The sequence below is a fragment of the Pomacea canaliculata genome, linkage group LG3, assembly GCF_003073045.1.
Source record: "Pomacea canaliculata isolate SZHN2017 linkage group LG3, ASM307304v1, whole genome shotgun sequence".
NCBI lineage: Eukaryota > Metazoa > Mollusca > Gastropoda > Architaenioglossa > Ampullariidae > Pomacea > Pomacea canaliculata.
This window is the reverse complement of record NC_037592.1, coordinates 37,681,941-37,695,908: the sequence shown is the minus strand read 5'-3', so window position 1 is coordinate 37,695,908 and position 13,968 is coordinate 37,681,941. Positions and strand designations below refer to the sequence as shown.

At 40.4% G+C, this 13,968-nt stretch overlaps 3 protein-coding genes across 7 annotated transcripts in view; all 3 read right to left on the bottom strand.

The window, feature by feature from the left end:
- Positions 1–2,941: 2,941 nt before the first annotated feature.
- Positions 2,942–5,496, bottom strand: LOC112560685. Its single transcript, XM_025232701.1, has 5 exons — positions 5,162–5,496; positions 4,923–5,041; positions 4,517–4,635; positions 4,273–4,378; positions 2,942–3,489 (listed from the first exon to the last, which is right to left on the bottom strand). Exons 1-5 carry the CDS (start codon positions 5,248–5,250, stop codon positions 3,347–3,349), a joined length of 576 nt encoding a protein of 191 aa, XP_025088486.1. The 5' UTR covers positions 5,251–5,496; the 3' UTR covers positions 2,942–3,346.
- Positions 5,497–10,214: 4,718 nt separating this feature from the next.
- Positions 10,215–12,836, bottom strand: LOC112560839. 5 transcript variants are annotated; one of them, XM_025232913.1, is made up of 5 exons: positions 12,756–12,836; positions 12,040–12,240; positions 11,751–11,851; positions 11,429–11,534; positions 10,215–10,554 (listed from the first exon to the last, which is right to left on the bottom strand). In XM_025232913.1, exons 2-5 carry the CDS (start codon positions 12,137–12,139, stop codon positions 10,397–10,399), a joined length of 465 nt encoding a protein of 154 aa, XP_025088698.1. In that variant the 5' UTR covers positions 12,140–12,240; positions 12,756–12,836; the 3' UTR covers positions 10,215–10,396. The 5 variants fall into 5 exon arrangements, with proteins under 5 accessions (XP_025088698.1, XP_025088701.1, XP_025088699.1 ...); XM_025232916.1 differs by having other exon boundaries at positions 12,040–12,237; positions 12,756–12,779; XM_025232914.1 differs by lacking the exon at positions 12,756–12,836 and adding an exon at positions 12,441–12,619.
- Positions 12,837–13,746: 910 nt separating this feature from the next.
- Positions 13,747–13,968, bottom strand: part of LOC112560855 — a 2,324-nt gene continuing 2,102 nt past the window's right edge. Inside the window, exon 4 of the mRNA XM_025232949.1 lies at positions 13,747–13,968. This exon is cut by the window's right edge and continues 115 nt beyond it. Coding sequence (XP_025088734.1) covers positions 13,926–13,968 — 43 coding nt within the window. The 3' untranslated portion in view covers positions 13,747–13,925.

The following is a 13,968-nucleotide window of genomic DNA, read 5'->3' as shown; positions in this document are numbered from 1 at the left end:
TGTATTTATGTGCTTTCCCCCCTTTCCCGATATATTAAATGCTTTCAACGATGCTCTTTTTTTACTCTTTAGATTAAAGATTGATGTGCCCAGAATAACCAATTATTAATTGAAGAGATATGTAACTAAATTGGTTGAATTCCACAATCGTCTGTCATTGCCACAGAAAGTGCATTTCAGCCACAAATATTCTGTCAAATGTTTGTACCTGAAACGTTATGAAGTTCAAAGACATTGTGCAAATTGTGTTTTCTTTCAGCTCCATATGTTCTATAAAAGTGTTCGTACCTAAAACTTTATGAGTAATTCTTCGCTGAAACCATTTTAGCTTGATGTCTTGTGTTCCTGGAACTTTCGAGATTACTATGTACCAAGGTAATCAGGTATTTAATTTGTTTTCACACTTGGCGCAACATGTTGGGTACACGCGATGTCTGTAAATTTCATAATAGTATTTGGAGCGTTTGATTATAAAATTCATTAGTTTAACACCAAAAAGCATGAGAAGTTCAGCGTAGGTCAAGTGCTTAGCAACGCTTATGGCCATAGCGAATTTGTCTAAAAATAGAATCCTAACTTTTAGTACATTTTGTTAACAATACATTTTAGTAGATAAGAAATTTAAAAAAATGTGTGTTTATTTACGGCTTGAATTGTATCAATGATGTAGAAACTGGTAAGCGATAACGAGCATATTTGCCAGAGAAGAGAATTTCCTGACCACGTGACCTTAGTAGTCCATTAGAAATGTAGTTGAGGAACTAGACACGAGAACATGGGGCACGTAACGTGGTAATTACGTGGGTGGAACATGTCAAGATGGCCTCACACCAGGCGTGTCTGGCACCAGCAGACCTCCTGCATCGCTAATGGCGGCCTCCAGCAGGCATGACGCCAGCCCGACCTCTGACCTGACCGCCAGGTCGCCCACAACACTTTGCCAACATCCGCCAACTGACGTGCGTCGTAATTGATGATGGCTGCGTGTAAAGAGCAAGGGGCTCTGTTGCAGATGAATGAGTCAGTACATTACACGCTGTGAAATTACTTCCTTACATCACTTTATTGGCATGCATGGAATTTCTCGTAATGGTGGAGTTGTGTCGATTGAATGTCAGGCACAGTCTAGGGCACACCTACATTTGTAGAGAAGATTCTGGCGCTCGTGTCATCTGTGAAGTTGATTATCAGATCTTGAAGATGAGATAGATTGCTAAGACAGACTTTGAGCCTGAATTTGATCACCAGAACATATCAAATAAGTGTATCATAGCTGCTTGTCATTTTGGCCTGTCTGAAGGGCGAATATCAGTTTCACCAGCTTCACAACCCCAAAAATTTAACTTTCCAGTTAAAAAAAGATGTGCACCTTTTGGCGGTATGGTAGTTTAACCTTAAGGATAAAAAGGACTGCTAAAGTCACGTGGCAGAGACACGGGGTTCACTCGACAAGAAGCCATGTCTGTCCTCGTCCATCCATGTGTCCACGCAACTTGGGTAGGAGGAGCAGGAGGCGGGGTTACTAGCGGTCAATGGGTGGGCGTCATCCAAATTGTGTGGCAGTCATCTAGTCGATGTTACTATTCTTTAGTGCTGTCTACTGAACTTTTGGTAACATAGGTGCACAAACATTTTTTGAAGAAAAGCATTCAGTTCGGTTCTTCCGGTTTAGACATTGCTAGAATGGTGAGGTGTAAGCAGTGAACACTTCCTTTGAAGATTGAAGTTTGCTTAAAGCCCAAGAAAGTTAAATTACGACAAAATAATTAGCAAGATCATAAAAGAATATCAAAAGTGCAATATAAGAAACATATCGAATTTTTAAATAAGCTGTCAAGGTAACCTGAGATAGGAACACACAAACAAATATTTATTTTTATCCTCAGACCATCACAAATAGACAAATTATAATTTTTGTTGGAGTTGTGCATGAAGGAGACTGAAATCCCTCCAGTTCCTCTTGTAACAATAAAATAATTACGGCCTTCGGTGTGCTCCACGGAATGAATTACTGACTGAATTTATCAGATGCGGCGATATCATAATGAACTGTCCTTTGCTAATTATTATCACTGCTACTGACGTGGGTTCTCAAGGAATATTCATGTTTTATTTACTTAGTGTGATATATGTGTTAGGGTAATCAACGATTCTTTTTCGGGGGAGGGGTGAGGCGATGACTACTGAGGTTTGAACTCCTGTGAAATATTGTCTTCTGTCTGAACCAATAATGTATTTACACTCAGCTGTCGTCTGCTTTAATTACTAAGAAACTTTATCTTCTCTCCACCAGCAGCATTGCTCATGGTGGTGCAGCCCATGGGTTATGTAGATGGGTCAAACAGTTCGTCGCATCGATCTCACTTGAACTCGTTGTTGTTGTTGTTGAGACCTTTTAATCATGTTGCTTTAATGGAAACTTGCTCGATCAGCAACTCCTACAACTGATGAGTCGAGAAAACTCGATGGGAAAAGTTCTCGCGTAACATCTGTCTCCAGCTAACCTGAAGTCGCACCGGTTCGATACCCGCGAAGAATGTGTAGCTGACGCCCACAGAATAAAAGAACAGCGAGACAGATGTTTCTCGGCCTCACAAACAAGTTGGCCGCGAGAAAAGTAAGTTTCTCTAACACTTCATTCCCCAGAAATATGTCAATGATGCGTGATCCTGTCCTCAAATGATGCCATAATTGCAGCCCTGTATTTACACAAGTAAGACTCAGTTTGAAATATTTCTTTTGGTGAGGTGCACGTCTTATTTCCTTGTAATTTGCGGATTTACAAAGAACTCTTGTGAATTTCAAAGCCCATATTAATTTTGAACAATAATTGCTTGCTGGTCGGGCTGGTGTTGACGGATTTCAGAAGCTGTCAGGCAAGAGACATCGATGACAGGACGGCGTGGTCAACATTTTACAATCAAACTTCTTAAGGTTACACTTCCAGCTTCACATTTTTATTCAGTACACCATTTAATACACATGGATAATATTGTATACTATAATATTATAGTATTATTGAATGAAATCATGGCAAGGAAGGCAGGCATGGGGTTAAAAAGTGGTTGACTTCCTCAGAACACCTGTACAGAAAGTAGCTAGAGATGATCTGTATATATCTACATGTCAAAGTAGTATGTCTTGTCAGATCAGTATTTGAGGAACAGTTTATTTGAATGGAAGCAATTATACATTGAAAGATTTTGAGAAATGTTGGGATAACTTAGTGTTTAAAATATTTCAGTGATATCATTTGTGGAGTTTCTTATTGCATGGCTGCTTAACTAAACTTTGACACAACACCTGAAGAAATAATTGTGCTTATGGAAAAAAGTTTACGAATAAATCAGAATTTTGTCTTAGAAGTTTTATGAGCACATAGCTTTGTCAGGCCGCTCGTGAAAAACTTTTTCCGCCGTTCTTTGAGTTCATCCCAATTTCTGTTTCCTGAACACAAGTGAGTCGTTAGTTTTCCAGACTCGTCTGAGGCTGAAAAATAAACAGACGTGGAAAAGCACGTTACACCTCAGGACCTTGTCTGTCGCACTAACTGACATCTTGAACATAAAAAGCAAAAAGGAAAAAAAGGTTTTCGACAAATTTAATAAAATTGTTGTAAAGTTGCTCAGGCAAAGTATAGGGACTGATGTCACTTTGTTGACAAATGACATTTGACCAACTTTTTGCTATTAATCTCAAAAGCAATTATTCATTGGGAAGTGTACGAAAAAAAAGAGCCAGAACAACTTCTAGTTAGAAGACAAGGACAAGGCAAGGGATGTATCACAGAAAGGAGCAAAAGCACTTAATCTTTCCATAGGTAAGGAACACTTACAACATCTACACTCACGCAAACATACAGCAGACAATTCATCTATGGTTGAGGAGTTGGACCACACATTACTCCTGCAGCCCTCCATACCATAGACTTGCTTGAATTCAGTAAACAAAATTCCCCTGCTAGTGCATCTTCTGTGTTGAATATGTGAAAATATTGAGTGTTTCTTTATAAGACTCTGCTGTTTACACAGTAAACATGTTTACATCATGATCTGTCCTGAACACGTGACCTTCACACTGTGTCGCCAAGAGCATCTTTGTCTGTCTGTGAATTTTTCTGTTGGTCTTTCTCTTGTTGTTTGTGACACAAATCAGCCATCAACAAGTATGATAAAAATATTAAAACTTTACGTGTCAGTATGACTGACCGACTGACGGACGTACGGACGGACAGACACTGAGAATTAAAGGAGTATGCATATAATAACTCACCAGCAATGACGTAATCTGTGTTCAAATCAAATTCTTCGCCACACAAGCCAGAATCAATTTCAGTAGTGATATTAACCGTTGTCATTGCATCCGTACTCCCCTTCGACTGCAATCACATCATCATCATCATCATCATCATCATCATCATCATCATCATCATCGTCATCATCGTCGTCGTCGTCGTCATAGTAATCGTACTCGTGGCTGGCGAAACAGATTAAAGGAAGGAAAACAAGCCGCTAACCCAGAAGATTGTGTCGACTTCAAAAGTGTAGATCCTCATTCCCCAGGGGTCGTACCCCTCCGTTTCGTTCCAAGACTCCGAATTCTCCTGATACTCAGCAACAGCTTTGCCGAGAAATACTTTAAAGAAAACATCAGCGGCCATGAAACAACAAGCAAAGCACCGGAGGACATGAAGCATGTTTCACGTGAAGCAATGATGGTTGTAAACGAAGCAGCGCAGATGATACAGAGACTTACAATTATCAAATTGTTACTATGTAGTCTAATAATAGCTAATAATCTGTAAGTTGTGTGATAATTGACGGTATACATCTGTAGTGAAGTTTGAATTTAATTAATCTCATCGTGTAAGTGAGATGAAAGACAGCAAAGCTAAAACTATCTTCGTTCAAAGTTGTACTCACCGACATCCTCCATGCAGTAGTGCCTACCCCGATGTTTCTTGCAACTGCACGCCAAGCTGACTGTCATCCAACAAAGGCGATGGTCATCCACCGCAGCATTTGTGTCCTTTGGCTGTTGTCTACACAAACAATGACTGAGTACAAGCTGTTTTGTTTGTGGCATCTGGAATCATCTGCCACAAGACAGACCAGGTTGTAAAAGGGAGCAGAGTGCAGGTGTCACCTGGGAGTGAACTTACCTGTTGGTTAAGTGGCGAGCTTGAGGGTTAGACAATTTTACACCTGTGGCTCGTGACTTATGTAGGGTGTCACACAGGTCACCACCCATGACTTTGAGATACTCACCTACTGCACATAGATAATGTCATCGTCGCTCTGGTCGTCAGGTGGAGATGGGAACTTAATTGTCTGTCTCTTACACCTGTTACCTGAGATTGTGCCGGTCATCATTTTCGTCACCGTAAAGAGTAACTGTCACTGAGAACAAGAGAAAAGAGTGAGACATCCAATTACGCCTACCAACATAAACACACCCACGAGCTCACCCTACCATCTGATGTACTGACTGTGGCCAGGTCATGACCCGCTGTTGATCTCTGGGTTTTCTGGTGTTTGTAAGTGTGTCCTGTAACAGTTTAGTATTTCAAATGTTCGTTGTATTAAGTAGTCGATGCTGTTCTGTGGAGGTGTATATGGAGATGTTCGTAATCAGTTACCAGATAGCATGAGTACGTTTCATGAAGGTTATGGTAATGTTCAAATATCAAGTGTCGGAGGTTGAAATAGCATCAACATCTAAAATCCAAAGTGAGTAAATATTTGCGTATTTGAAATGTTGTATTAACATTGCATAGAAACCTACAAGTAACCAAACTTAACCACTTATTAGCTCTCTACTAACATTTTACTAGAGTTTGATTACGTTTTATTAACGTTCCTTGTCAACTTACAGTCTCTCCTGCAAAATCACAAAAGACAAATCCATCTGCGGCTAGCATCACTTTACTGTCCATACATCTCTTTAAAAATGTCCTCACGTGTGACACTTTCTCTCTCACTCATCTTAAAGATATTGTTATTTGCGTAGAAATCTTTCTCAGCACAAAAACGACTGGTTTTGAAAACAAAAGCCAAGTAAGTCTATTCAATGTGGTACAAAGACAGGTTGTCCTGGGTGCGATGCCGTCACGTGATATTTATGTGATGTCGTGACTCGGTCACGTGATGCCGACTGGCTGGCCATGTCCACCATGTGACCTGATTCCAGATGTTTGTTTAAGCACACAGCTTTCGCATTTGACTTGTGAAAAACTTCTTCCGTTGTTTATCGAGGCTGTCCCAGTCTGTGTTTCCATGCGCACAACTAGTCCATAGTTGTCCTTCACTCTCTCCGGCTAAAAAAAAGATGGAAACCAAACTGAATGCAGATTGCTACTGTGTGCACTAATTAACTGTGGAACATAAGATCACAAAAAGATAAAGGGTTATCGAGAAATTTACTGAAATTGTTGCCGATGCTGCTACCAAAATATAGAGAGTAAGGACATGTTGGTGACCAAGCTAATGTCCGCGCTGTCACCATGGCTACACCATCTCAGGATAAACGAGACTCCCAAAATAACATGTCATAAACATAGGTGTAGAGAACATTATTGTGTTGTTACCAAATTTTATCTTTATTGACTTTCTAGCCATTTCATATTGAGTGTCACAGGTGTTGTAGTCGTCACATGCCGCCCCAAACTCACCGAGGCTTCGGATTTATAAATGAAATAAGGCAGAATATGTAGGAGAAGACGATGAATTGGAATAAAGCCTGAGACATGTGGTTACAGGTCAGAGAGGGAGGGAGAGGTGGAAAATATCGACATCCGACGAAATTCTTGCTTATCACACGTGTATCTCCTGTATTTCGCTACAATTACAAGATACAAGTCAATGAGTTGGAAATAAAACGAAAATAAACTTGATCAACCCTGGCAGACATGTGGTTTGCTGTTTAAGTTCCCGTGCCTCTCAAAGTACGAAAAAAAAAAATCGTTCAAAACACGAATTTCATGAATACATAGGTGAAACTTAAGATGAATATCAAAAAAAAGTGTGAGGGCCGAGAACTCAAGTTAAACTCAAAAATTTAGGGAAAAATATTTAAAACACATTTCCTGGACCCTCACATTTCATGAGTAGCATTCTTAAGTATAAAATGTCTGTTAGAAGCCTCAATCCGAGACCTAAGGAAAACTTATTTTACCCCATGTAGTACACTTCAAACAAAAGTGTGTCTTTAAAAAATGGTTATTTATTTTATTTATTTCCGATCACAAGCAACGTGTGTAGTTCATGAACAGACAGCCAGCCAGCCAGCGAGCCAGCCAGCCAGCCAGCCAGACAGACAGACAGATACTGATTGTAGGAAGAGTATGCATAATCAACTCACCAGCAGTGAAGTAAGCTGTGTTCAATATAAAGGATGCACCACAAACGCCGTCATTATTTGCAGTCGTTATATTAAACGTTGTCCTTCGAGCCCAACTCCTGCTTGACTATAATAATAATAATAATAATAATAATAATAATAATAACAACAACAACAATAATAATAATAATAATAATAATAATAATAATAACAATAATAATATCATATCATAATCAATCATCATCATTATCGGCGGCGTTGGCGTTGGCGCGTTATCTTCATAGTAATCGTTGTAGTCGTTTCTGCAGCAACCGGGGAATTAAACCATTAAGAGAAACCAAGCCTCTAACCCAGAAGATTTTGTCGACTTCAAAAGTGTAGATCCTCGTTTCCGCAGCACCCACATATTCAGCTACAGGTCTTCCACGAAATACTGCACAAGTAAAACATAGGTTTACATGGACATGCAAGATAAACACAAGTTTACACGGGACATGTAAGCATCTTCACTATGTTCCTGCGGTCTAATTCTCGGTCTAGTCAGTAACTAGTGGGTAATGTATATAAAAATATAATAGGGTCGCGAGGTTGTCAGACAAAAGTGACTTCCCTTAGCGGTCTTAGTCTTCCACTCCATATCTCCAGGATGTAGGCATTTAGTCTCGTTGTAATAAATACAACATTGTATATCTGCATTAAGTTCGTAAATTAATGTAAAATTATTTATATAATCACCTACGTTAATGAAGATTGTGATTCAAAACATTTTGTTAAAAGCTGTACTCACCAATACTGTAAGCTACTCCTGCAGTAGTCTTCGTCTCTGGGTGGCATGCATCTGCACCCCGAGCCTACTGTCATCCAACAAAAGGCGATTGTCATCCACAGCAACATTTCTGTCAGTTGGTTGTTGTTTCCTGCCATCGTCTCCACGAACAATAAATGTCTACAACCAGTGTTTCAGGAATCTGAAATCACCACCGCCGATCTTCTGACACAAAGAAGACCAGATGGTGAAATGTAGAAAAGTTGTCACCTGGGAGTACAAAGTAGCGAGCTCGGCGGGTAGGTCACAAATACTCCTGTCACTCCTGATGTATGTGGGATGTCATCCTAGCAAATATCCGTAACTGTGAGGGGTGCACCTGCTGATAATAATAATTTGTCAGACATCCTGTTGGGACACAAAGGTGGTGCTAAACACTCGCACTGATATGTTCACATGTTCGTATCTGTAAAGAGACACTCTGTGTGTGTGTGTGTGATTTTAGCCAATATCGTCACAAAAAGTTGAATGTAGGCCCCTGTAAAGTTGTAGTACAGCTGTAGAGTATAGTACAGTAGAGTAAGACAATAAAAGCAAGACCATACAACAGCTCTGGAGTGCAATATAGTAAACATCTCGGACTTCAAATCATCAAGCAGTTTGACACAGGCAACAAAAGAGTACCCTCTGATATACATCGTCTGCTGCAGTTGCTCCCTTTCCTTGTTGAAACTGTATTTATTTATTTAGTAGACATACTAATGTAAGCCTTAATTGCTACAAGGGTTTTATAAGGGGAAACACGGAGCAGGGATTGTTTTCAGAAAGGAAATCGCAATAGTTCAGTTTATCGGGAAGAGAGGGCGGTAGGTGGTTTACATCACGGCAGCAGCCCTGTAAACAGATGCCACAACCAGAGAAAGAACAACGTGCCCGAGATGAGAGCTGAACCGCGGACAGTCAACCCTCACTGTAGTGGTGACAGGCGCTGTAGCCGTTGCCCACCTGACCACTCACATTTCCCAGCTGGCAAGGCTGGATGAACGGCGAAATGATTTACAGAAGCTTTCACCTCAATCCTTGAGGTGGGACGGTGTTTCTGTTCGATTTTTTTGCGAGCCTTATCAAACATTTTCTGTGATCTTCCTTAGTAAGAAGCAAGTGTAATGCATAATAAAACACTTGTCACCACATGGCAGACATAAAAGAGGAGAGAATCAGCTGGGAGGATCTTTCCCTGAGGCAAAAAAGAGCGCGTAGGTTCTCAAGTACAATTTCTTTTTTTATTGGAGCTTACTCTCATCCGGGTCAGTTTGATTCGTTGAAGATCAGTGGGCAAAAAAGTTTACAAACATCCTTGTCCCCGGGCGCAAAATCGTGTATTATCATGGAGTAGTGCAAACCACGAAGTACAGTTTTATGTTTGCCGAAACTGAGTCAGTGAAGCGAAACTGCAGGAGTGGGCTTGGTGGTTAGAGAACACAGACGCCAGACAATAACACAGTATGTTCCCAGGTGACTCACCGTGCACACCTTTTACAAAGTTAACAGGATAATAATAATAAATGTAAAACTTTCTAAAGCGCATACTCACACTTTTTGGCGCTAAAGAACAAGAACGAATGACAGAAAAATGAACAAACAAAACAACAAACTTCGTAGGAAGAATCAACAGTATCGATGGTGAATAAAAACAAAGAAGAACCAAATAACAAGGTCGGAGAGTATAGTGATATATGCAGAAGGAGGAGGAGTTTGGAAGTAGCAATAAGCGATAAAAGGGGGGAAGTGTGTGCAAAGGGGCTTTGGTATTTTACGCCGAGTCAGCAGCTAGTGGAGTAGCTGGGATTTGAAAGGGAAGAGCAGTTCAGAGAAATAATCAGGTGCCAGGAAAGAAGAAAAATACAGCACGGAAGTGGATGCCAGAATGGATGGGAAGCCAGTGTAGAAAACGAAGGAGAGGGGATACAGAGAAACAAGGACTTAATATTATTCAGTTCACATCGCTACAGGTTGATGTGGAACGTGTATTTCACATGCTTCTTAAAATATGTATTCCTAATTATTTGAATTTACAAAGCATGGTATATTTCCCTTTATAAAGTGGCCATGAATTTTCAAAGAAAACTTTATTTGCGTGAAGGTTTTATTCAGAACGAGAAACAAAGACTGGTTTTCAATATAAAACCAAGTTTCTTCAACCTGGCACAAACACAGGTTGTCCTGGGTACGATACTGTCACGTGATACTTATGTGATGTCGTGACTCGGTCACGTGATGTCGGCGTGCTGGTCACGTGCTTGTGCAATAACTTGGTTGAAGGCGTTTGTTCAAGCACAGAGGTTTCGCAGGCGTCTTGTGAAAAACCTTTTTTGTTTCGTGTCGAGACTGTTCCAGTCCGTGTTTCCTGCGCACAGATGAGTCCACAAGCTGTCCGTTCCTTTCGCTGGCTGAAAAATATAAATAAATGCAAAATGTTACGCTAAAGACGACAGTCTGGCCACTCATTACACATCGAGCACAAAATTACAAAAAGAAAAAAGATTATTGAGAAATTTAATATTTTTTTTTTACACAGAAGAGTATGGAATAAACACTAATTATAGCACATTACATACGTACATCAACATAATACAAAACAATTACTGTAACAGAGTCATTTAACAGTATATGCAAGAGACCGTCCATTCGTAATATACAAAAGGTATTTTTCTCTCCAAGAGCTTTCCCCACACAAAGTACATACACACATGTAATAAAGCCTAAAGACTTTTAATAAAGTTGTTGCCAAGCTGCTGCAACCAATATACAGAGTGAGGACATGGTGGTGACCAAGCGACTGTCACCATGGCTACACAATCTCCGGATAAACAAGGCTCCCAAGTATCTGATATCATAAACAGATATATTAAAACTTTTTGTGTTGCTGGCAAATTTAGACAACCCCAGCGTTAATTACTTGCTACCTATCGTATTAGGGGCGGCACAGTAGTTGTAGTCACAACATCCTAAACCTCACTCACTGAGGATCGACATCAAGCATCGGATTATTGCGTGAAGACAGAATCTGAGAAGCGCACAGCGTGTGTAGCTCATGTGCCTACAATGACAGACAGACCGACAGGCAGGCAGGCAGACAGACAGACAGACAGGCAGGCAGACAGACAGAGAGGCAGGCAGGCAGACAGACAGACAGACAGGCAGGCAGACAGACAGAGAGGCAGGCAGGCAGACAGACAGACAGACAGGCAGGCAGACAGACAGAGAGGCAGGCAGGCAGGCAGGCAGGCAGACAGACAGAGATGGAGGAATATTAAAACTCACCAGCAATGACGTAAGCTGTGTTCAAACTAAAACGAACACCACACATGGCGCTACTACGTTGAGTAGTGAGATTGAAAGTTGTCATTCCAACAAAACTGCTGTTTGACTGAAATAATAATAATAATAATAATAATAATAATAATAAAATAATAAATAATAATAATAACAACAACATCATCATCATCATCATCATCATCTTCTTCATCACCACCACCACCACCACACCACACCACCACACCACCACCACCACCATCGTCGTCCTCATAGTCCTGACTACCGCCACCACTGATTTTAAATGATTAAGAAAAAATCAGCCACCAACCCAGAAGATTTCCTCGACATTAACAGTGTAGATCCGTATTTCCCAGGGGTAGGGCTCGCTTGTTTCCCCCAGATGTTCAGCGACAGCTTCACCGCGAAACACTGCACAAGGCAAACACAAGTTTACGTGGGGTATGACAAGATAAACACAAGTTTACATGGGACATGACAAGATAAACACAAGTTTACATGGGACATGACAGGTAAAACACAAGTTTACTTACTTAATATATCTATAGTCACCGGTGGCAATTAAAGACTGCAATGTGCTAAGAGCTCTGTGTACTCACCGACATCACTGTTGCAGTAGTTGTCCTCCCTGTGTGGCATGCAGTCACACGCCAGGCCGACTGTCATCCAACAAAAGGCGATGGTCATCCACAGCAACATTTGTGTCAGTTGGCTGTTGTTTTCTTCTATCGTCTCCACAAACAATGAATGTATACAGCCTGCTTTTGTTATAGAAATCTGGAATCTTCACTGCCGATCTTCTGACACAAAAGAGACAAAGTGGTCAATCAGAGACAGGTGTCACCAGGTTACAAGCTTACCTGTGAGCTCGGCGGGTACGTCACACAAATACACCTGTTGCTCCTAATTATATGGGATGTCACTCTAGTAAACATCCGTAACTGTATCTATGCACCTGTTGCACGGGGATGAACACTTGTTTGTTGCTTACACGTCTTACCGGAAGCTGTGCCGCTCGACATGCTCGTCCCTGTAAAGAGCACCTGTCACTGTGAGGGGATTTGAACCTTTGTTGACCATCACATCACATGCTTTTCACTTGAAATGTGTCCAAACTCAGGCAGATGTGAACGTGTGCACAGGTACGAGTAGTTTAAAATAAAAATATCAGCTTGGTAGTGAAACATAAAGTTTATTTTAGGCCCCCTATAGGGTTACAGTACAGCTGAGTGAGCTGACTAAGCTGAACTAAGACACAAAAATCCAGACCATACAACAGCTCTCCAGTGCAACACAGTAAACATCTCGTACTTACAAACATCAAGAAGTTCACACAGGCAACAAAAGAGCACCCTAGGGTATAATCGTCTGCTGCTGTTTCCTTTCCTTTGAACATTTAATTTTATTGCCCCAGCATCCGGGATATAAGTGTATCCTGTTGTGACAACATCCGGGATATAAGTGTATCCTGTTGTGACAACATCCTGGAAATACGTGTATCCTGTTTGTGACAACATCCGGGATATAAGTGTATCCTGTTGTGACAACATCCGGTTTATTTGTCAAAGATGAAGATGAGAACAGGTTTGAAAAGTGAGAGATTAAAATACAGGGATGTTGATGATACAAATATTTATATTTTGTCTATAACTTTCTTTATCTTTCGGTCGTTGATTGTTTTACTTTAAGCACATAATAGTGTTGTCAGTGATGTTTTTAAATGAAATGTTTTTTAATGGCTTTCACATTGGACATCGTATTTGTTCGAAACTATGAAATCAGATAAAATCTTCAAATTTAGGAGCAAAGGAGCATGAGAAAAAGAATTCTTGATGCTGCTTCAAGTAATATAACAGCAATAGGAAACATTATTGTTAAATACCTTTAAAAAGTCATTAATTAGAACTAAATACCTTTAAACATCCATAAACATCTTCAACAACGACCACTCTCTGACCTAACAAATGTTTAAATCTGCTAATCATTGTGTCAGCGTCTAATTAAATGATTCAACAGCGTTTGAGGGAAGTGGATCACTCAGTGGATCACTCAGTGGATCACTCAGTGGATCCCTCAGTGGATCACTCAGTGGATCACTCAGTTAATTAATGGTTTGCCCTTATTTGTTCCTAAAACGGTTATTTAAAACTGTGTCGTTGAATGTTGATAATAACCTTTTTGTCTGTTTGTCTTTGTGTTAGGTTAAAGTGGAGCTATATTTTATTTAATATCATGTTTATTTAACGCAAATTCTCGTCATGTGAATCAACAGAGCATGGCATACTGTGAGTTAGAACTAGGCGACACACTTTTAAAGAAATTTTATTTGCGTCGACATCTTTTTCGGCACAAGAAACAGCGACTGGTTTTGAAAACAAAAGCCGAGTTTCTTCCATGTAGTACAAACACTGGTTGCCCTGGGTACGATGCCGTCACGTGATATTATGGGATGTCGTGACTCGGTCACGTGATGCCGACGTGGTGGTCATGACCTTTGTGCAACAGCTTGGTTGAAGTTGTTTATCGAA